We start from the raw sequence: 21,754 nt of genomic DNA, 5'->3' as shown, positions 1-21,754 counted from the left end.
ACTATATCTTCTTTTCTATTATTTCTTAGATATATTTCACTATGAGTATCTCCTCTATAACCGTCATCATGTATTTTACTATGTGTATATAGATATATACCCACTAAAGCCCTCATTGTGTATTGGACAAAATAAATAAATGAAATAAAAAATAAACAACTTTGCAAGACTAACAATCCCCACATTCTCATGTGAGGGGGAGCATACGGATAAAACACCTCTCCTGGTTTGTTTATCAATTTAGACGCTGCCCACCACACCATCCAAGTGAATCCGGGTGGTTTGTAGATACAAACCATAAAACCATTGGGGGGGGGGGAGAGAGAAATAGAAGTTAAAACAGGTTTTAAATACAGCCAAGGATAAAATAAGAGCAGACAATGCAGAGTTTACAATGTAAGCCACACTGAATCCGTTTGGAGAAAGGCAGCTTAGAAATGCAAGCAAGCAAGCTAGCAAATGAATGAATGAATGAATAAATGAATGAATGAATGAATGAATAAATAAATAAATGTTACAAAGTGAAAGACTCCATACAAGAGTTTCTGCTTCTTTGTTACCTCACAAGGAACAACCAATACATAGCACAACTGCATGGATGGCTACAAAGGATTTTTTTCAATTAGTTTTCCTAGAAAACTTCATTTTTACAATCTTTTATTTCTTACCTTTCCTATCCTGTTCGATTATTAAAAGCAAGGATGCTCATCAACAAAAATAAAAAGAGGACGCTCCATTTCAACTTGTGTATTTGTCAGAGGTTATTCTGCCGCAAGACTTTGGGGTGAACAATTGAAAAATACATTTTTCTACCCATGACTGGCTTGCTTGAATAATTACATCTGACATCACTTTTGGAAAAGATACACAATTCTGCCTTGAGGCTAGGTTTCCAACAGCCTTTATTAGATTTATTAAACCCAAGCATGTGAATTCTTAACAAAATACTAAATTTGGGGCGGGGGGGAGAGACTTAAAGTACTGGGTACAGCTAGACTGTTTAATTCTTATCTAAACTAATATATTTTGCAAACTTTGTGGGTTAATAACCAGTTTAAATGATTGTTAAGTGCAACCTATGATTAAAAAAACATGAATTGAGAGGAAATGTTTTGCTTAGGATATCCACAGTTCGTTTGACCTTTTTCAGCAACACAAGATGTAAAAGGTAAATAATGAGCCAACAGGCAAAACCTAGAACCATCATTGTTACACATCTTAAATAAACAGAAACATTAAAACATTAAAAATATGTATTAAAAAGGACAGAGATAAATGTGTCCCTTTTCAGCAACACAAGATGTAAAAGGTAAATAATGAGCCAACAGGCAAAACCTAGAACCATCATTGTTACACATCTTAAATAAACAGAAACATTAAAACATTAAAAATATGTATTAAAAAGGACAGAGATAAATGTGTCCTTTTTCAGCAACACAAGATGTAAAAGGTAAATAATGAGCCAACAAGCAAAATCTAGAACCATCATTGTTACACATCTTAAATAAACAGAAACATTAAAACATTAAAAATATGTATTAAAAAGGACAGAGATAAATGTGTCCTTTTTCAGCAACACAAGATGTAAAAGGTAAATAATGAGCCAACAAGCAAAATCTAGAACCATCATTGTTACACATCTTAAATAAACAGAAACATTAAAACATTAAAAATATGCATCGTGGAAGAAACAGGGAAAGGTAAACATATTAACATTAGTGAGATGCATTAAATTTGTTAGAACCATCGTCAGTCCAAAAAAACCATGTATATTACAAAAGAAAGAGGAGAAGAGAAATGAGGGCAGGATTAAATAGGATTCAGTAATTTCATTGTTGTTTAAAGTTAGACCTCCCACAAAGTTCAATAATCCATAGGTTACAAAGAAGTTGAACAGAAGTGAAACATATCAACAACAAAACATACAGATAAGGCATCGTAAACCAGTAGTAATCAGTCATAAGATGGTCAACAAAAGAAAATGGATGCATTACAAAGAGCAAAAGACAAAAAATGGGTGGTAGGAGGTAGCAAATATATATTAAGAAAAGGAATTATTGTTGCTTCCCCTTCAAATTACCTTGAAAAACCCTCAATATTTAGCAGTGTAGTTCTTTTAATAGATAGCCAGATAAGCAATTTCTGACCCAAGATGGAAGAGGGAGTTTGTTGTAAATTGCCTATGACCAGAGTCCTCTGCTAATAGGTTACGTATAATGTATAATTAAGCTTAATGGTAAAAAAAACAAAAAAAACAGCTGGCAGATAAAGGGAGCACATACAACCCTAGATATTTATACACATAAAAAATAAATAATCTGTATGCTAGGAATATAGATAAGTTTTAACACATGAAGTGTGTTTATGTGTGCCACTGAGTCATACTTTCCCTGGAAATATTTGTCAGACATTTGCCACTCCCTGCTTCCTAGGTCTGTGTGTGTGTGTGTATGTGCGTGTAAGTGTGTGTGTATGAGTAGTTCTCAAGTTACAACCACAGTTGAGCCCAAAATTTCTGTTGCTGGTGGAACATTTGTTAAGTGAGTTTTGTCCCATTTTATCACTTCTCTTGCCAGTGTTGTTAAATGAACTACAGTGGTCCCTCTACTTAAGAACTTAATTCATTCCTTGACCAGGTTCTTAAGTAGAAAAGTTTGTAAGTAGAAGCCATTTTCCCCATAGGAATCAATGTAAAAGCAAATAATGCGTGCAAAACCATTAGGAAAGAAATAAAAGCTCGGAATTTGGGTGGGAGGAGGAGGGGGAGGAAGAAGAGGAGGAAGAGGACAATTGCTGCCAAAGGATAAAGGTGAGGGGAGGGGAATCAAAAAAATCCAAAAGTTTAAGGCTTAAAAAAAAAAAAAGAGGGACTCTGAGCCGGCGAGGAGGAGCACGCGGCTCCCATACACCCACCAGAGAGAGAAACCCAGGGGGAACTACTTCAGCTTCAACCACAACAACAGAAGAGCACACAACAGATTTAAGCTTATTATTAACTGCTCCAAACTTGACTATAAAAATATGACTTCTGTAACCGAGTTTTCAAAGCGTGGAACTCATTACCGGACTCCATAGTGTCATCCCCAAACCCCCAACACTTTACCCTTAGATTATCTACGGTTGACCTATCCAGATTCCTAAGAGGTCAGTTAGGGGCGATTACAAGTGCACTAGAGTGCCTTCCGTCCCCTGTCCTATTGCTCTCCTATATCCCCTATACCTTTCTTCTATTCCTATATCTCTTCTTCTATTCTTTCATTGATATGTTCTATTCCTATATCTTCTATTCTTTCTTAGATATATTTCATTATGAGTATCTCCTCTATAACCTTCATCATGTATTTTACTATGCGTATACCCACTAAAACCCTCATTGTGTATTGGACAAAATCAATCAATCAATAAATAAATAAAATAAAAGGAATGGCAGGAAACTGGCCGGGCCTTCATGCCACTCTCAAATTTCCTGGGAAATTTTTCTGGACTTGGGTTCTTAAGTAGAAAATGGTTCGAGAAGAGGCAAAAAAATCTTGAACACCCGGTTCTTATCTAGAAAAGTTCTTAAGTCGAGGCGTTCTTAGGTAGAGGTACCACTGTATTTGCAGTTATTAAGTTAGTAATAAGGACCAGCACAACTTGCACACTTCCGGGGGAAAGGGAAAGGTAATTGTTGGCATGGTTGCCAAAAGAAAGGAATCTTCATGCATATGTTCTGGGAGTGCGTTGAAGTTCAGAAATTTTGGAAGGAAGTGCAGAACGAAATAAATAAAATGCTAAATATTAGCTGGATAATTACAAAACAAATAGTGATATTAATTAAACAAAGAGAACTAAGAGATTTTAAAGAAATAAAAACTGCAGCACTGGAAAGCGCTCAAGCGGTAGTGGTATTGGGTTGGAAAGAGTCTATAAAATGGACACTACAGAACTGGTACTGGCACATGGTGGATCACATTCATTTTGAAATCATGGAAATAAGATTAAACACCTTGGATGAAAATAAATTGGAGAAGCTGATGGCACGATGGAATAAGGTGAAAGGTTATATGCTGAGTAGAATCTGTGACGCAAATGTGAAAAATAAACTCCAATCACTCTTTTTAATAATAACAAATGCAAAGTAGAGCTAAGGAAATAAAAAAAAAAATAAACTAGCAAATATTTGAACCCCCCGCAATTGGTGGTGGTGGTGATGGTATTGTCAGTTGGGTGATGGGCACATGCACTGTGCACTGTTTTATGTTTGTTTATGTAACTTTATGCGCAAAACCAATAAAAATATATTTAAGAAAAAAAGTTAGTAACAGGGTTGCTAATTGAAATCTGGCTTTCCCATTGACTTTGCTTGTCAGAAAGTAGCAAAAGCTGGTCACATGACTCCGCAACACTGCAACTGTCATAAATGTGAGCCAGTTGTCAAGCATCAGAATATAAATCATCTGACCGTGGAGCTACGGCAATCATCATTACGTGTGAAAAATGGTCCTATGCAGTAGTGGGTCTCATCACTACCGGTTTGCTCATACACACACAGAAGCGTCCCGGGCAGGAGGGCGGAGCATCCTGGGTGGGAGGGCGGAGCCTCCCGCCGCCGCTACTGGTTCCCTTAAACTGGACCAAACTGGGAGCAACACATTGCTGGTCCTAAGTCACTTTTTTCAGTGCCGTCGTAACTTTGAATAGCAAAGTTAATGAATTATTGTAACTTGAGGACTACCTTAACTTATGTACAGTATATACAAAATGTCTGTCTGTGTCTATGTGTGTGTATTGACAATCCTCAACTTCTTCCTTTTCATTATCAGCAAAAATATGCTACACACACACACACAAACACACACACACACACCAGGCCTGGAGCAGGTGAATGGTTCCATCTTATCCAGGCCATATGGATGAATGTTTATAATTGTGTTATTGTTTTATTGCTGTTTTTGTATTGTTGAATGGATGTATGTTTTTAAAATTAAGAGTCTTATCATTGTTTTTATTGTTTTATATTGCTGCTTTTATAGTTTCAATTGCTGTTAGCTGCCCAGAGTCTGTGCGAAGTTGGGCGGCACACAAGTCACAGTAACACACACACTTATACACCCACACACATTTCTCTCTCTCTTATAGCAGTTAGAGTTATATACCACTTCATAGTGCTTTTACAGTTCTCTCAGCATTTAGTCAGCACATTGGCTTTAACAATCTTTCTCTGTGTGTGTGCGCGTATGTATGTATGTATTTATGTACGTATGTATGCAAGTATATCCACATTAATTGAATTTAAACATGCCTGGGATAAACATATGTCCATCCTAAGATAAAATTCAGAAAAATAGTATAATGGCAGACTAGATGGACCATGAGGTCTTTTTCTGCTGTCCATCTATGTTTCCATATATATGTACTGTATTATTATTATTATTATTATTTATTTATTTATTAGATTTGTATGCCGGCCCTCTCCGTAGACTGGGGGCGGCTAACAACAATAATGAAACAACATGTAACAAATCTAATATTTAAAATAATTTTAAAAACCCTTATTTTTTAAAAAAAATAGATTTGTATGCCACCCCTCTCCGAAGACTTGGAGCGGCTCACAACAGGAACACAAAATATAAATCCAATGATTAAAAAAGCAGAACAGTTAAAAAAGCCCTTGATTAAAAACGTTCATGCAACCCAAACAAACCATACATTAAAAAAATGTGTGTGTGTGTGTGTGTGTGTGTGTATTTATATATACTGCTCAAAAAAAATAAAGGGAACATGCAAATAACACATCCTACATTTATTTATTTTATTTATTTATTAGATTTGTATGCCGCCCCTCTCCAAAGACGCGGGGCGGCTCACAACAGCAATAAAAACAATATAACAGTGGAACAAATCTAATATTAAAAACATATAAAACCCTATCATTACTTATCATTACATCTGAATGAATGAAATATTCTCATTGAATATTTCATTTGCATGACTATTCCATTTGCACAACAGCATGTGACATTGACTGTCAATCAGTGTTGCTTCCTAAGTGGACAATTTGATTTTACGGAAGTTTGATTTACGTGAAGCTATAGTCTGGTTTTTTAAGTGTTCCCTTTATTTTTTTGAGCAGTGTATATACATACAATTTATTCCAGCTTTATTATGTATACCGCTTGAGGTAGTAGGGCAGGTATCAAGCGTTGACGGCTGCACAAGCCTCTCTTTCTCACCTGCAGGTATTATTTACAGCCTCTCGGGGAGGAGCTGTGCCGCCTCCTTTCCTTCCACCCCTAGCCAGGATGGAGAGGGGAGACCCCCCCCCCTTTGAGGGAGGGTTCAACCCACTTTACACGCCCCTCTCCCCGCCTCAGCCTTGTTCGTGGCGGGAACCAATGGCCCCTCTCCCCGTAAAACCACCCCCCTCTATCCGCGCGTCAGTTCTCCACTGCCGACCGAGGCAACAGGTGAGCCGGGCGACACGAGAGCGCGCACGCCCACCCCGACGTTACCTGACGGGCCAGCCGCGCGCGTCCTCGCGCCGTTCGAAGAGCCCGCCGCGCGCTCCTGAGGGAGGGGAGGAGGAGGAGGAGGAGGGAATTTAAAAACAAACAAACCACCGTCGCCGCGCGCGTGCGCGCAGGCTCCCCGGCGCGGCCGTTGGGTTTCGAAAGGGGCTCGCGCTGTGAGGGGGAGCCACGCCCATTCCGCGAGCAGCTGCCCGGGTGATGTCGGGGCAGGGGATGATGGGCGTGGTAGTCCGTCATGGGGGAGGCGGCTGTTGGCGCTGGGGATGATGGGAGTGGTAGTCCACGATTCTTCTGGGGCTGGAGCCACAGTCAGGGGTGGTGCCACAAGCCAGGAACATCCCCCCCCCTGAATCCCACCTGGATCCCAAGGTGGCTTAGCACCACCAATCTGGAGTTAGCCAGAAGCCACGATGTGCCTTGTGTAACCTGCACCCTTCCACAACAGTTCACAGCAATCCTAGCTGTGATCTTGGTTTGTACTCTGCCAACTCAGGAAGCAGTTTAAGCTCCTTGGAGCTGCTGATCCAGTTCTACAGAGGAATCCAATCAATCAATCAATAATAAATAAATAAATAAATAAATAAATAAATAATTGAGTCTGTCATCTGCACCTCTATCACTGTCTGGTTTGGTTCTGCAACCCAATAAGACCAATACACAGACTTCAGAGGAGAATCAGAACTGCAGAACAAAACAATGGCTGCCAACCTGCCTTCCATTGAGGACCTGTAGACTGCACAGGTCAAAAAGGGCCATGAAAATATCTACTGACCCCTCGCAGCCTGCACACAAACCGTTTCAACTCTTACCCTCAAAATGTCGCTGCAGAGTACAGCACACCAAGACAACTAGACACAAGAACAGTTTTTTTACCGAACGCCATCACTCTGCTAAACAAATTATTCCCTCAACACTGTCAAACTATTTACTAAGCCTGCACTATTACTAGTTTTTTTCTCATCATTCCTATCACCCATTTCCCCCCACTTATGACTGTAATTTGTTGCTTGTATCCTTAAGATATTTTATTAATATTGTTTCATTGCTTATGTGATCCCTATGACAATCATTAAGTGCACCTCATGATTCTTGACAAATCTATATTTTCTTTATGTACACTGAGAGCATGTGCACCAAAGACAAATTCCTTGTGTGCGCAATCACACTTGGCCAATAAAGAATTCTATTCTATTCTATTCTAATTCGCTCTATGAAGCCATCATTTGACTGAAATTTGGACAAGGGTCCTATCCTATCAACCAGTGTTTTTCTAAACCTGAGCAACAGAGGTATGGACGTCAACTCCCAGAATTCCCCAGCTGGGAATTCTGGGGGAGGTAACTAGGGAATTCTGGGAACTGAAGTCCACACCTCTTTGTCCCTCAGGTTGAAAAACACTGCTTGATGGGATAGGATCCTTGCCCAAACTCAGCCAAATGAAGGCTTAGTACAAAACCAAGATTCTCCAGCTGGGAAATTCTCAAAGTTGACGTTTACTCCTCTTCAGTTGCTCAGGTGGACAAATGTCCCCTTCAGCCATGATTTGTGACTCACAGTAGCCACTCTAAATTTTACACAGACACCATCCCATGCCTTGGCTTGCTTGGCTTAACTCCTTAATTCACATAACTGAACGGTGTCAAAAACATCATAAAATCAGGTGCAAGTCTATTATTATTATTATTATTATTATTATTATTATTATTATTATTATTATTAATTAATTTGTATGCCGCCCCTCTCCGTAGACTCGGGGCGGCTGAAAACAATAACAAGAACAATGTAAAAACAAATCTAATAATTTAAAACACACACACACAAACATTCCATGTATAAACTGTATAAGCCCGAGGGAGATGTGTCAGTTCCCCCATGCCTGACGGCAGAGATGGGTCTTAAGAACTTTACGAAAGGCAAGGAGGGTGGGGGCAGTTCTAATCTCTGGGGGGAGCTGGTTCCAGAGGGTCGGGGCCGCCACAGAGAAGGCTCTTTTCCTGGGTCCCGCCAAACGACATTGTTTAGTCGACGGGACCCGGAGAAGGCCAACTCTGTGGGACCTAACCGGTTGCTGGGATTCGTGCGGCAGAAGGCGGTCCCGGAGGTATTCTGGTCCGATGCCATGAAGGGCTTTATAGGTCATAACCAACGCTTTGAATTGTGCCCGGAAATTGATCGGCAACCAATGCAGACTGCAGAGTGTTGGTGTGACATGGGCATATCTTGGAAAGCCCATGATTGCTCTCGCAGCTGCATTCTGTGCTTAGCAAAGGAAATTCGTGCCCAATTGTGGTTGTAAATCGAGGACTATATCGTTGTGCCAACTTCCTTATAGGAGGTGTTAGCACAGGCCATTTTAACTAAGGAACAACTTTTTTTTTGATTAACGGATTCAAATAAAAACCAGCATTCAATTCAGATAGTTTGAATTCTTACAAGGGGCGAGTTCGGAGCCTGTGTTTTTTTCTTTTTAAACAAACAGCAGAGAGATGTCAACCTTTTGAGATTTACCAGAATTTTGCTGTGCTCAATTTTGAAAAAAAGATGTAAGTCATAACCTCTACAGATACCAGTACCTCTATTTATCATTCTTTGGCAGTTCAGGTGATTCTGTCACTGGGAATTTCTTCTGGAGATTGCTGGGACTGATAATGGAAGGGTCTGATTTTCTATTTTCGTTTTCCGCTGAAAACTTTATTATTTTTTACAAGGCAATGCAGTCTATCTAATCACCTTTCCCCCTGATCATCTGGACTTGTGTTTGTGCAAGGTTTTAAATCTTTGCAAAACGCAAAGTAAGAAAATACGTCCATGCTGGAAAAGAGAAACAAAGGAACTTTCTAAACACCCAGCAACACCCCAGGGCCTCAACACATAAGAATTTATTGGCATTTTATCTCTTGCATTTAAAAATTCTATTATTTTCTGAATGTCTGGCTTGCAATCCAGAAGCCACAATCTTTTCCCTCCATCTCTGAGACACAGTTTATACCAGTGGTCCCCAAACTAGAGCCCGTGGGCCGCATGCGGCTCGCTGAGGCCATTTATCCGGCCTGTGGTTGATTGACAGGAGCACAGGTACATACTTTTATTTTAATTAAATTCTCTCTTTAATGTTCCTTCTAAAGTACAACACCAATTATATTTCTAACTTATTAATCATTATGCCAAAGTGCTTCCTTCTTTCTTTATACATTTTTCTATAAACCAAGAAAACCTTATATAGCCAATCAGATGTTAACAAAAGAAAATTAAAAACAAAACATAAACATATATGAATTTCAGATTTCTTCCCCCCCCCCAAATAGTATGATCCCATTTTGTTTTTTACTTTAAAATAAGGTATGTGCAGTGTGCATAGGGATTTATTCATAGGGGTTTTTTTTATAGTCCGGCCCTACAACAGTTCGAGGGACAATGAACTGGCCCCCTGTGTAAAAGGTTTGGGAACCCCTGGTTTATACAGACGCAATTATTTTATCACAAAATGTAAAGCTGTATTTAGAAATCAAACGGCAGCATTCAAAAGATCATAAAAATGAAGTGTGAATTAAAATCAGAGCAATTAGCAAAAGCATAACCAGTGAACACCGAAACTAATTTTAAAGACTCTGAGAAAAAGCTATCTTCATTAATAATCCATTTGAAACTTCTTATCCAACCTTGTTCTCAAATTATGTTTATGTACAACACTGCTCTTATTTCATCATAAATCAAAGTACTATGAAAACATATCCAGGGAGGCATTTAGATTTGATACACACCATGAATTTCAAGGCATTCCTTGCTTTTTGCTCCTGTGGCTGTGTATCTAGTATCACATATCAGAAATCGGTTCAATCTACTGTTAATTTTAAAAAAGCTATCCCTTTTAACAATGTTTGCAGAATAAAAGAGCTTTCACTCTGTTAGATATGGATCATTCACGCTATATTTCAAGTTGACCTAGCATTCTGTTATTTAAACTTAAGCGACAAAAATGCTAGTTTTAGGATCTGCAGCAATAAATATTATTGAAGGTGGGTTTTTTTGAAGTGTTCATGTATGCAAGGAAAACATGAATTTTAGCTCCTTCCAGTTTAAAATGTCTCTGTTTATTGAAGTGCCTCTTTTCTGGGGAACAAATGGAAAGATTCCCATTTTTAATTCATTAAGGCACAATTAATTAAGGCACACTGATGCACTTAGGATTCAGAATAGCTCCATCCCGTTGATTCAAGGTGCAGAAGGAGCTGGTCGCAGTAGATTGGAGTGCGATGTTTGTGTACAACTCCTTCGATTTCCTTCGCCAAGAGGTTTGGATAGAGAATGCCCCCTTCTTTCAAAGTGTCTGCAAAACAGAAGTTGCTGGAGTTATGAAAATGGCTTGGGCTTCAGGGCATACAATTTCTCAAAAACAAATTTGGAACACCAATGAGCTGTAATTATTTATTTATTTATTTATTGGATTTGTATCCCGTCCCTCTCCGGAGACTCGGGGCGGCTAACAGCGACAATAACACAGTGTACAATAGTAATTTGGTGTTAGAAATGATTAAAAATCCATTAATATAAAAACCAAACATACATACATACATACATACCATGCATAGAATTGTAAAGGCCTAGGGGGAAAGAGGATCTCAATTCCCCCATGCCTGGCAGCAGAGGTGGGTTTTAAGTTCTTTACGAAAGGCAAGGAGGGTGGGGGCAATTCTAATCTCTGGGGGGAGTTGGTTCCAGAGGGCCGGGGCCACCACAGAGAAGGCTCTTCTCCTGGGTCCCACCAAGCGACATTGCTTAGTTGACAGGACCCGGAGAAGGCCAACTCTGTGGGACCTAACTGGTCGCTGGGATTCGTGCAGCAGAAGGCGGTCCCTGAGATAATCTGGTCCGGTGCCATGAAGGGCTTTATAGGTCATAACCAACACTTTGAATTGTGACCGGAAACTGATCGGCAACCAATGCAGACTGCGGAGTGTTGGTGTAACATGGGCATACTTGGGAAAGCCCATAATTGCTCTCGCAGCTGCATTCTGCACGATCTGAAGTTTCCGAACATTTTTCAAAGGTAGCCCCATGTAGAGAGCGTTACAGTAGTCAAGCCTCGAGGTGATGAGGGCATGAGGGACTGTGAGCAGTGACTCCCGGTCCAAGTAGGGTCGCAACTGGTGCACAAGGAGAACCTGGGTGAACGTCCCCCCTCGCCACAGCTGAAAGATGTTTCTCTAATGTGAGCTGTGGATCGAGGAGGACGCCCAAGTTGCGAACCTTCTCTGAGGGGGCCAGTGATTCTCCCCCCAGGGTGATGGACGGACAGATGGAGTTGTCCTTGGGAGGTAAGATCCACAGCCACTCCGTCTTGTCTGGGTTGAGTTTGAGCTTGTTGACACTCATCCAGGCCCTAACATCCTCCAGGCACCAGCACATCACTTCCATTGCTTCGTTGGCTGGACATGGGGTGGAGATGTATAACTGGGTATCATCGGCGTATTGATGATACCTCACGCCATGCCCTGAGAGCATGCCACAAGGAAGTTGGAAGTGATTATCAAACTACGTCAAAGTGATTAACTAAATTTTATTTTTTTAAAATCTTAGGAAAATCAGGGCTTACTGAACGGCATAATTACCTAAAACAGCCGATTGGATATTTTGGTCAGGGTCATCCAGGTGAACTAACAACTCTTGGTAGAGAACCTTAATGTTGGTTTTCAGAAGAACTTTTGTCTCTGAGTCGTTTATACATCTGAACCAACTGGTCAAGGCATCAGCAGCTGCCAAGCGGACATCATGCGAGACGTCATCCAAACGCTTCAAAATTTCTGAAAAAAATAACCTGCAGGGTCATTTCCTGGACTTCATCAATATGGCATTCTCTGCCAATTTACATGACAAGGACATAGCTTCCCTCTATAGCGTGGTTCCCAAACTTTTCAGTCCACCACCTCCTTGGTGCGACAACGCTCTTGCTTCGCAACCAAAATTTTGGGCTCAATTGTGGTCATAAGTCTTTCTTTCTTTCTTTCTTTCTTTCTTTCTCTCCTTTTTTCCTTGCTTTCCTTTCCTTTCCATTCCTTTCCTTCCTTCCTTTTCTCCCTCCATCTTTCTTTCCTTCCTTTCTTCTTGTCAAGTTTGAAAATCACTGTTACTAAACAGCCAGATTCCCATTCTAAGGAAAGGTAAAATCAGTAGGGGGTTCTAAAATCCGTTTGTGAGTGTGGGTGGGCAGCCTTTTGCCGCTAATGGAGCAACCCACTGCTGGATAAAAAGATTGAGCCATCCTGCCGTTCCTCCCTCTAAAATACCTGGATAAATTTTGCTGAGTTCAGACTGTTCTTTGCAGTTGTCTAAAAAAGTCCTGACAATCCGACAAGACATCAAACGGGTCATTTTGGAATCTTCCTCCAGTGTCACAATGATCTGAGGCATCAGGGCATCTTGGACATTTTGCAACTATGAAAGCAAAAAAACCCACTACATTTAGAAAGAAGACATTTGTTAAGTAATTGGCATTTGACATTTGACTTATTTTCTCTCAAGCCAGATCCGTTAAACAAAGAACTCAACAAATCTAGCTAAATATAAGAATTGGGCAAAGATTAAAGCAGATAATGTAAAGAAAGCATCCTTGTAGCAGCCACCCAACTGGTTTATTTCTAAAATATGTACTGTTTGTTTGTTTATATTTATTTATCTATTTATCTATTTATCTATTTATCTATTTATCTATCTATCTATCTATCTATCTATCTATCTATCTATCTATCTATCTATCTATCTATCTACCTACCTACCTACCTATTGGATTTGTATGCCACCCGTCTCTGGAGACTCGCAGCGGCTAACAACCCATTAGTATAAAAACCAGACATACATACATATATACCATGCATAGAATTGTAAAGGCCTAGGGGGAAAGAGGATCTCAATTCCCCCATGCCTGACGGCAGAGGTGGGTTTTAAGTAGCTTACGAAAGGCAAGGAGGGTGGGGGCAATTCTAATCTCTGGGGGGGAGTTGGTTCCAGAGGGCCGGGGCCGCCACAGAGAAGGCTCTTCCCCTGGGTCCCGCCAAGCGACATTGTTTAGTTGACAGGACCCGGAGAAGACCCACTCTGTGGGACCTAACTGGTCGCTGGGATTCGTGCAGCAGAAGGCGGTCTTTGAGATAATCTGGTCCGGTGCCATGAAGGGCTTTATAGGTCATAACCAACACTTTGAATTGTGACCGGAAACTGATCGGCAACCAATGCAGACTGCGGAGTGTTGGTGTAACATGGGCAAGATGCGGGAGTATATACAGTAGTATAATTTTATAGGTATCTCATTTGAACCAACGATCAGAGAAAAGTTCCTTGTTTTCACTGGCAGGAAGAGACTCGCAAAGGATACAGGAAACGAAGGGGAGAAGCATGCAAATTAGCTAGCTTGTTCCTCATCTTTAAATGGAATTTTATTGCACTGGGTGTCCCTGCTGCTTTTATCCACCCGTTTACTTTGTTTAATAGCTGTAGAGAGTTCAACTGTGAAATGACAACACAAGATCAAAAGCACCGCACAGCCCCACAATTATATTTTTCAGATTGCATCTGTCACATGCTGCAAAAATGATGACTTTCAAGCAGAGAGTTTTAAGAACAGTATGTGATATTGTGCGGGAAGGAAAGACAAAAATTTTAAAAATGCCCCTAATAATTTTGGAATAAATAACTAAAAAAATACAGGGGAGGCCTTTGCCTAAAGTAACTCTCGGCATTGATAATTTATTTATTTATTTTTATTTATTTATTTATATTGTCCAATACATAATACACATTGAGGAGAAAGATATGTAACAATATAAGCAAAGAGAAGAATAGAAGAAAAGATATAAAAGTATAGGTGAACATATTTGAAAGGAAGAAAAGATAAATGAGATAAGGAGAGACAATTGGACAGGGGACGGAAGGCACACTGGTGCACTTATGCACGCCCCTTACTGACCTCTAAGGAACCTGGAGAGGTCAATCGTGGAGAGTCTAAGGGAAAAATGTTGGGGGTTAGGGGTTGACACTACTGAGTCAGGTAATGAGTTCCACGCTTCGACAACTCGGTTGCTGAAGTCATATTTTTTACAATCAAGTTTGGAGCGGTTAATATTAAGTTTGAATCTGTTGCGTGCTCTTGTGTTGTTGCGATTGAAGCTGAAATAGTCATTGGCTATTCTGTTTTTCTCAAGAGCTGCCCTTCCCGCATTCTGAAATCCAAACTACCCTGATTTCCGCAGGTTGTGCGTGATTTTGAAAGCAACGGAATCAAATTTAATCAGCGTCTTACCCTTTTGCCCATTGGACAGGCTTGGAAAAGGGGACAAATTAGTTCAAGTTGCCATTCCCTTATTACTCCAGGAGGTGGTGCTCCTGCCCAAATTTCAATGCAACGTCCCATCTCAATCTTGCCTTGCCCACTGGAGCAATTGAAGGGTATGCCTGCCGTCCCCCCCCCCCTTTTCTCTTGCCTCCTCTGCCCATCTATATTCCCCCTGCTTTGTGTCCAAATTGATTCAAAGTTCTGAGCAAGAAATCGAATATTTGTACTAATGGAAAAACCCGAAAGCCCCGCGGACCTCCTGGGGATTCTGAGCCTAATCTTCCAATGATTCAGTCTGACAGTTAAGTCAATATTACTGTCTTGGCTATAAGCAGCCACGATATCCAAATCTCAACAACATCACTGTCTTCCTCTACAACAGAAACATAGAAACATAGAAGACCGACGGCAGAAAAAGACCTCATGGTCCATCTAGTCTGCCCTTATACTATTTCCTGTATTTTATCTTACAATGGATATATGTTTATCCCAGGCATGTTTAAATTCAGTTACTGTGGATTTACCAACCACGTCTGCTGGAAGTTTGTTCCAAGGATCTACTACTCTTTCAGTGAAATAATATTTTCTCACATTGCTTTTGTTTTTTCCCCCAACTAACTTCAGATTATGTCCCCTTGTTCTTGTGTTCACTTTCCTATTAAAAACACTTCCCTCCTGGACCTTATTTAACCCTTTAACATATTTAAATGTTTCCATCATGTCCCCCCTTTTCCTTCTGTCGTCCAGACTATACAGATGGAGTTCATGAAGTCTTTCCTGATACGTTTTATGCTTAAGACCTTCCACTGATTTCGTAGCCTGTCTTTGGACCCGTTCAATTTTGTCAATATCTTTTTGTAGGTGAGGTCTCCAGAACTGAACACAGTACTCCAAATGTGGTCTCACCAGCGCTCTATATAAGGGGATCACAATCTCCCTCTTCCTGCTTGTTATACCTCTAGCTATGCAGCCAAGCATCCTACTTGCTTTTCCTACCGCCCGACCACACTGCTCACCCATTTTGAGACTGTCAGAAATCACTACCCCTAAATCCTTCTCTTCTGAAGTTTTTGCTAACACAGAACTGCCAATGCAATACTCAGATTGAGGATTCCTTTTCCCCAAGTGCATTATTTTACATTTGGAAAGATTAAACTGCAGTTTCCATTGCTTTGACCATTTATCTAGTAAAGCTAAATCATTTACCATATTACAGACCCCTCCAGGAATATCAACCCTATTGCACACTTTAGAGTCATCGGCAAATAGGCAAACCTTCCCTACCAAACCTTCCCCTATGTCACTCACAAACATATTAAAAAGAATAGGACCCAGAACAGACTTGAAGATCAACGTCCCTGATTAAGTCCACTTCAGGCCTGGCCTTTTCAAAGCCTAATGGGCAAAACTCTCCCATAAGAATCCTAGAGGTTGAAGCTTGCCATTCATTTTTTAAAGCTTTACAAAAGGTGGACTTTAAGTTGAGCCAGGCCATCTCAAAGCTTGTCCTGCTGCAAATTACATTTTTTTGTCCTTTGAATCAGGATCTCTCAGCGGCCCAGGTCCTGTGTTAAAAGATTGTTTTCAGCTGTTTTGTGTCTTTTAAAATCCTGAATTTTTCAGAGGATTTAATTGGGTGAGATGTGTATCAGTCAGCCTAATGGTCCGGACTCATTTTCACCAGACGTTGAAAAGCGAGAGCAGGTTGACTTCTCACTGAACAATGGGATAGAACCAGCTTGATCCTTTGAAGTTAAAAGGAGATTAGAAGCTTGCATTTTTTCCCCCAAACAAAAAATGCTCAAATTTCAAACAAACTCTCCCCTCCCGGCCCAACACATCTGAGGGTTTCAGACTGGGGATGAGGGGGTGGGGGGGGAGTTAAGATATCATTCTTTCCTTGTTGGCTCACTTGCTGACTCCTTTTTACCTCTAGCACAGCTTTTATTTTTGGGCAGAATCCCAGGCTAACCCATCCTTCCTAAGCACTAGTTTGGCAAGGGTTTAAAAACTATTTTAATTTAATTTCATAAGCTCACATGTTCCCCAGCTTACTGTAGATTCCAGAAGGCTTATATCCAACCTCCTTCATAAAAAAATGAATTAAAAGCAGTAATAATAACCTCAAACCTCATCTCAACTCGAGAGAGCCAACGCTCTATTTGGCACCTGCTTTGAATGCCACCCTCTGCACTGAAAAAGGCTCCTTGGTTTTAGTGCTCCTCCAGAACAACAGAAGGAAAAGGGTCGAAGTCACAAGAATCAGAGGAAGAAAGGCTGATCGTACTGATTTATAAAACCTGCTTCTGTCTTCTCCCTTCATAGCCTGATGCTGGGAGCTTTTCTGGCAGAATTATTATTTAGAATTATCTATCTATCTATCTATCTATCTATCTATCTATCTATCTATCTATCTATCTATCTATCTTTATCATCTATCTATCTATCTATCTATCTATCTATCTATCTATCTATCTATCTATCTATCTATCTATCTACCTACCTACCTACCTACCTACCTACCTACCTACCTACCTACCTACCTAATCTATCTATCTATCTATCTATCTATCTATCTATCTATCTATCTATCTATCTATCTATCTATCTATCTATCTATCTATCTATCTAATCTACCTACCTACCTACCTACCTACCTACCTACCAACCAACTCTAATCTAATCTAATCTAATCTAATCTAATCTAATCTAATCTAATCTAATCTAATCTAATCTATCTATCTATCTATCTATCTATCTATCTATCTATCTATCTATCTATCTATCTATTAAATTTGTATGCCGCCCCTCTCCGCAGACTCGGGGCGGCTCACAGCAACAGGAAACAATATATAATATTTATTGGCCAAGTGTGATTGGACACACAAGGAATTTGTCTTTGTGCATATGCTCTCAGTGTACATAAAAGAAAATATAGGTTTGTCAAGAATTATGTGGTACAACACTTAATGATTGTCATAGGGGTCAAATAAGCAATGAAGAAACAAACAATATTAATAAAATCTTAAGGATACAAGCAAGAAGTTACAGTCATAAGTTGGAGGAAATTGGTGACAGTGTTGAGGGAATTATTTGTTTAGAAGAGTGATGGCAGTTGCTCCCATTGGGGATATTCTAGATCAGTATTTCCCAACCTTGTCAACTTGGAGATATCTGGACTTCAACTCCTAGAATTCCCCAGCCAGTGAATGCTGGCTCCAGATATCTCCAAGTTGACAAGGTTGGGAAACACTGTTCTAGATCACGGACATCCAACCTTGCCAACTTTAAGACCTGTGAACTTCTGGTTGGCTAGAGAATTCTGGAAGTTGAAGTCGACAAGTCTCCAAGTTGCCAAGGTTGCTTGTGGACAAGTCTTGTGGACTTGTGGACAAGTCTGGTGGATTTCAACTCCCAGAATTCTCTAGCCAGCAACCTTGGCAACTTGAAGACTTGTTGACTTCAACTTCCAGAACTTGTCAACTTCAACCTCCATGGTTGTTGGCTAGAGAATTCTGGGAGTTGAAGTCCTCAAGACTTGGGGACTTCAACTCCCAGAATTCTCTAGCCAGCCAGAAGTTCACAGGTCTTAAAGTTGCCAAGGTTGGATGTCCGTGATCTAGAATATCCCAGATGGGAGCAACTGCCATTACTCTTCTAAACAAAGGATTCCCTCAACACTGTCAAACTATTTACTGAGTCTGTACTACTACTATCAAGTTTGCTGGCTGGGGAATTCTGGGAGTTGAAGTCCACAAATCTTAAGGTCACCAAGTTTGCTGGCTGGGGAATTCTGGGAGTTGAAGTCCACAAATCTTAAGGTCACCAAGATTACTGGCTGGGGAATTCTGGGAGTTGAAGTCCACAAATCTTAAGGTCACCAAGATTGCTGGCTGGGGAATTCTGGGAGTTGAAGTCCACAAATCTTAAGGTCACCAAGTTTGCTGGCTGGGGAATTCTGGGAGTTGAAGTCCAAAAATTTTAAGGTCCCCAAGATTGCTGGCTGGGGAATTCTGGGAGTTGAAGTCCAGAAGTCTTAAAGTTGCCAAGGTTGGACATTCCTGTTCTAGATGGCTAGATTCCACCTAAAGCAGCGATAAGATACAGCACAGCTTGAAACGCTGACCTGCATTTCGAGGTGACAGTGTTTTCCTTGCTGGCTTTTCACTGAGGCTGATCTGATGTGATGTTTGTGGGGAAGGAGCAAGGGTGTGTGTGTGTGTGTTTGTGTGTGCACACAGGACATTTTACCTCTTGTGGAGAGAGCAGCTCACTGTAAATCAGCGCCCAGAGGCAAGCCACAGCCGTGGTGCGGATGGCAGCTGCTGTTCTTCCCGCCTGCCACTGGAGATTAGGAGACAGGATGTCTTTTATCACGATCTCAAGGTAGTTACCAAACTGCCTGGAGCCAAAAACAAAAGAAGGAGCCGAATGAAAAAGCTTTGTGCAAACGTGCTGGAATGACGGGGAGGATGAAAAGGCACATTTTTAGACTTGAAAACAAGAGAGCCAGAACAGGAAGAAGGGTGCAGGAACAAGAAAATGGGGAGGGGGGGGGGGGTTTCGAGGGAGGGGAAAGAACGAAAAGCCTAATTGATGACAGGATACGTTAACAATATTTCATTACTTCGGATTTCTTTAGGGGAAGGGGAACAAATGGACTTTCTATAAGCAATATTTCAGGAAGAGCGGAAGGAGGAAGAAACATCTCCCCTGTCCTCTTCCCGGACCCCTTGACTCTCAGGTTGAACCCACCCAGGTTAACCTCAAGGAGTTTTTCTGTTTAGAAGTACAGTATCTCGTTTTGGAGGGCGGGGGTCCCAAGACTGGCTGCCACGAGCGATGCTTTTGAACAGGAAAGGAAGGCGGGGGTGATTAGTTGTATCATGCATTAAATCGCATTGATTAAAAGTGTCATGAGATAAATACAGGCAGCCCTCGACTTATGACACCAGTTCAGCCTAAAATATTTGTTGAAACTTTTATGACCTTTCTTGAAAGAGTTGCTAAGCGAATCACTGCAGTTGCTCAGCTAGCAAAATGGTTGTTAAGTGAATCGGACTTCCCACGTTGATTTTACTTGTCAGAAGGCTGGAAAAGGGGAATCACATGACCCCGGGATACTGCGACCGTCAGAAATATGAGTCAGTTGCTAAACGTCTGAGTTTTGATCACATACAACTTTTCTATCTATAAATCAGTTTAATTTTCATTTTGAGTTTAACCCGCACATTTCTTAGAAGCTGGCCTCCTAGCTGCCTCAAACGTCTGTCTCTTTCTGTCTCTGTCTTTCTTTCTTTCTCTCTCTCTCTCTCTGTCTTTCTGTCTCTCTCTCTCTGTCTGTCCCTCTCTCTGTCTCAGTCTATCTTGGTCTTTCTTTCTTTCTTTCGTTCTTTCTTTCCTTTCTCTCTCTCTCTCCCCCTGTCTCACTTTATCTTTCTCCTTCTGCCTCTGTCTGTCTCACCCACACTCTCTAACAATAACAACAGAGTTCGAAGGGACCTTGGAGGTCTTCTAGTCCAACCCCCTGCTTGGGCAGGAAACCCTACACTATTTCAGACAGATGGTTATCCAACATCTTCTTAAAAACCTCCAGGGGCGGCATACAAATCTAATCTAATCTAATCTAATCTAATCTAATCTAATCTAATCTAATCTAATCTAATCTAATCTAATCTAATCTAATAAATAAATAAATAAATAAACAAACAAATAAACAAACAAATAATAATAATAATAATTATTAATATTATTATTATTCACAACTTCTGGAGGCAAGCTGTTCCCCTGATTAACTGTTCTAACTGTCAGGGAATTTCTCCTAAGTTCTAAGTTGCTTCTGTCCTTGTTCAGTTTCCACCCATTGTTTCTTGTTCGCCCCTCAGGTGCTTTGGAGAATAGGTTGGCTCCCTCTTCTTTGTGGCAACCCCTGAGATAGTGGAACATTGCTATCATGTCTCCCCTGGTCTTTCTTTTCATTAAACTAGACATACCCAGTTCTTGCAACGTTCTTCATATGTTTTAGCCTCCAGTCCCCTAATCCTCTTTGTTGCTCTTCTCTGCACTTTTTTCTTTAGAGTCTCAACTTCCTTTTTGCATCGTGATGACTCTCTGTCTCAGTCTCTCTGTCTCTTTCTTTTTCTGTCTGTCTGTCTTCTCTCTCTGTCTTTCTCTCTCTTCCTCCCCCCCTCTCTCTGTCTCAGTCTCTCTCTTTCTCTCCCTGTCTCAGTCTCTCCCTCTCTCTCAGTCTGTCTGTCTCTCTCTCTCTCTTTCTGCCTGACTCTTTCTGTCTCTCTCTGACAAAAATACATTTGCTGCAGGTAAAATTCACTTCTGATGAACCAACAAAGCTTGCCAAGCTTCCAGCAGGACGTGATTCAGTCAGAGGCAAAAACCTTTCCGATGTTCCAAGTCAGTGAGGACAGATCTGTTCTTGTGGTGCCCTTAGCCTTCGAAGGGACGTCTGGAGAAAGTTCCAAATATGGGGCTAATAAATATAGCGCTTGAATAATATCAATGCTCAACCGACCAAATTAAACTGGATGTTCTTTCTTGCTCCACCGAGGACAACCTTCCCATTTTCCTATAGAGTGACACAAGGTCGCTATTCAGATCGGGACAATTTCAGCCTTGATCACAGGGGGGGAAAGAAACGCTGAAGTCAATCCTCAGAGGGTAGGAACGATGCAATAAATCTCTCTCATTCTGACAAGACCTTGTACGAGGGGCATTATTTATTCATTATACAGAATATCTCATTGCTAAAATAGTCACAGGGATGCACGTAAATAATTCATAATGCAACTTTGCTCGGGTCTTGAAAGGAGTTCTTTCAGCCTTCCCCCATTTATTTGTTTTAAATGGCATCTCGGTTAAACAGAGATGACTTTACAAAGATCTAGCCATTTCCATTTTG

At 40.8% G+C, this 21,754-nt stretch overlaps 1 protein-coding gene across 1 annotated transcript in view; it reads right to left on the bottom strand.

The window, feature by feature from the left end:
* Window positions 1-9,595: 9,595 nt before the first annotated feature.
* The window catches only part of LOC139172295 (dynein axonemal assembly factor 5-like), a 40,755-nt gene continuing 28,596 nt past the window's right edge, over window positions 9,596-21,754 (bottom strand). The window contains exons 10-13 of the mRNA XM_070761260.1: window positions 19,090-19,240; window positions 12,797-12,944; window positions 12,122-12,313; window positions 9,596-10,839 (exon numbers count right to left, since the gene is read on the bottom strand). Coding sequence (XP_070617361.1) covers window positions 10,694-10,839; window positions 12,122-12,313; window positions 12,797-12,944; window positions 19,090-19,240 — 637 coding nt within the window. The 3' untranslated portion in view covers window positions 9,596-10,693. The remainder of the gene's footprint in view (window positions 10,840-12,121; window positions 12,314-12,796; window positions 12,945-19,089; window positions 19,241-21,754) is intronic.

Source organism: Erythrolamprus reginae, chromosome 9 (assembly GCF_031021105.1).
Source record: "Erythrolamprus reginae isolate rEryReg1 chromosome 9, rEryReg1.hap1, whole genome shotgun sequence".
NCBI classification, from domain to species: Eukaryota; Metazoa; Chordata; class Lepidosauria; order Squamata; family Dipsadidae; genus Erythrolamprus; species Erythrolamprus reginae.
Note: the sequence above shows the minus strand (reverse complement) of the source record. Positions and strands in the feature narration are given on the sequence as shown.